General features: G+C 72.2%; 1 protein-coding gene across 1 annotated transcript in view; it reads right to left on the reverse strand.

Moving 5' to 3' along the window:
* PRKCZ (protein kinase C, zeta) overlaps window positions 1-611 on the reverse strand; it is an 11,024-nt gene that overhangs the window by 3,212 nt on the left and 7,201 nt on the right. Inside the window, exons 7-9 of the mRNA XM_012734532.1 lie at window positions 331-460; window positions 106-185; window positions 4-25 (exon numbers count right to left, since the gene is read on the reverse strand). Of these exons, the coding sequence (XP_012589986.1) occupies window positions 4-25; window positions 106-185; window positions 331-460 (232 nt within the window). The remainder of the gene's footprint in view (window positions 1-3; window positions 26-105; window positions 186-330; window positions 461-611) is intronic.

Below are 611 nucleotides of genomic sequence, written 5' to 3' on the forward strand. Positions count from 1 at the left end.
GGCAGCCCAGCCTCTCTTTCGGGTCCTAGGGTCAGAGGTCACGGGCAAGTCAGCGCTGCCCTGGCGGGGGTGAGGGGTGGGGGGTGCTGTGGGCGCAGGACTCGCCTTGTTCAGAAACCCCTTCAGGACGTGGGAGGCTTTGACGGACAAGAAGCGCGGGATCCGGATGGGCTTCTCCAGGATGACTGTGGACGAGCGCCGTCAGGTGCCGTCAGGTGCGCCGCGGCCCCCCGCACCTGCCGCCCGCCCTGGCCCTCCACCGCCCACCTGCGCCGGCCCTGCGCCTCCCTCGGGGTGGGGGTGGGGGCGCCGGCCCCGGGGCGCGCCCACCTTGGAAAAGGTAGTCCTCCGTATTCATGTCGGGGTTGTCGGCGATGATGTCGAAGGGGGAGCGCCCCGCCATCATCTCAAACATCAGCACGCCCAGCGCCCACCAGTCCACGCTGAACCCTGGGGGCGCACGTCACCCCGGCTCAGGGCGTGCCCGCCACCCCTCTGTGCTCCCAGGCGAGGCGCTGCCCTCCTGATCTGCCGCCAAGGGCCGGCGCCAGCTGCTCCTGGGGCGCCCCTGTCTGCCGGCCGCCGAGAACGCCGGCACACGCGTGCGCCCC

Source organism: Condylura cristata, unplaced genomic scaffold (assembly GCF_000260355.1).
Source record: "Condylura cristata isolate star-nosed mole 26May11 unplaced genomic scaffold, ConCri1.0 scaffold00058, whole genome shotgun sequence".
NCBI lineage: Eukaryota > Metazoa > Chordata > Mammalia > Eulipotyphla > Talpidae > Condylura > Condylura cristata.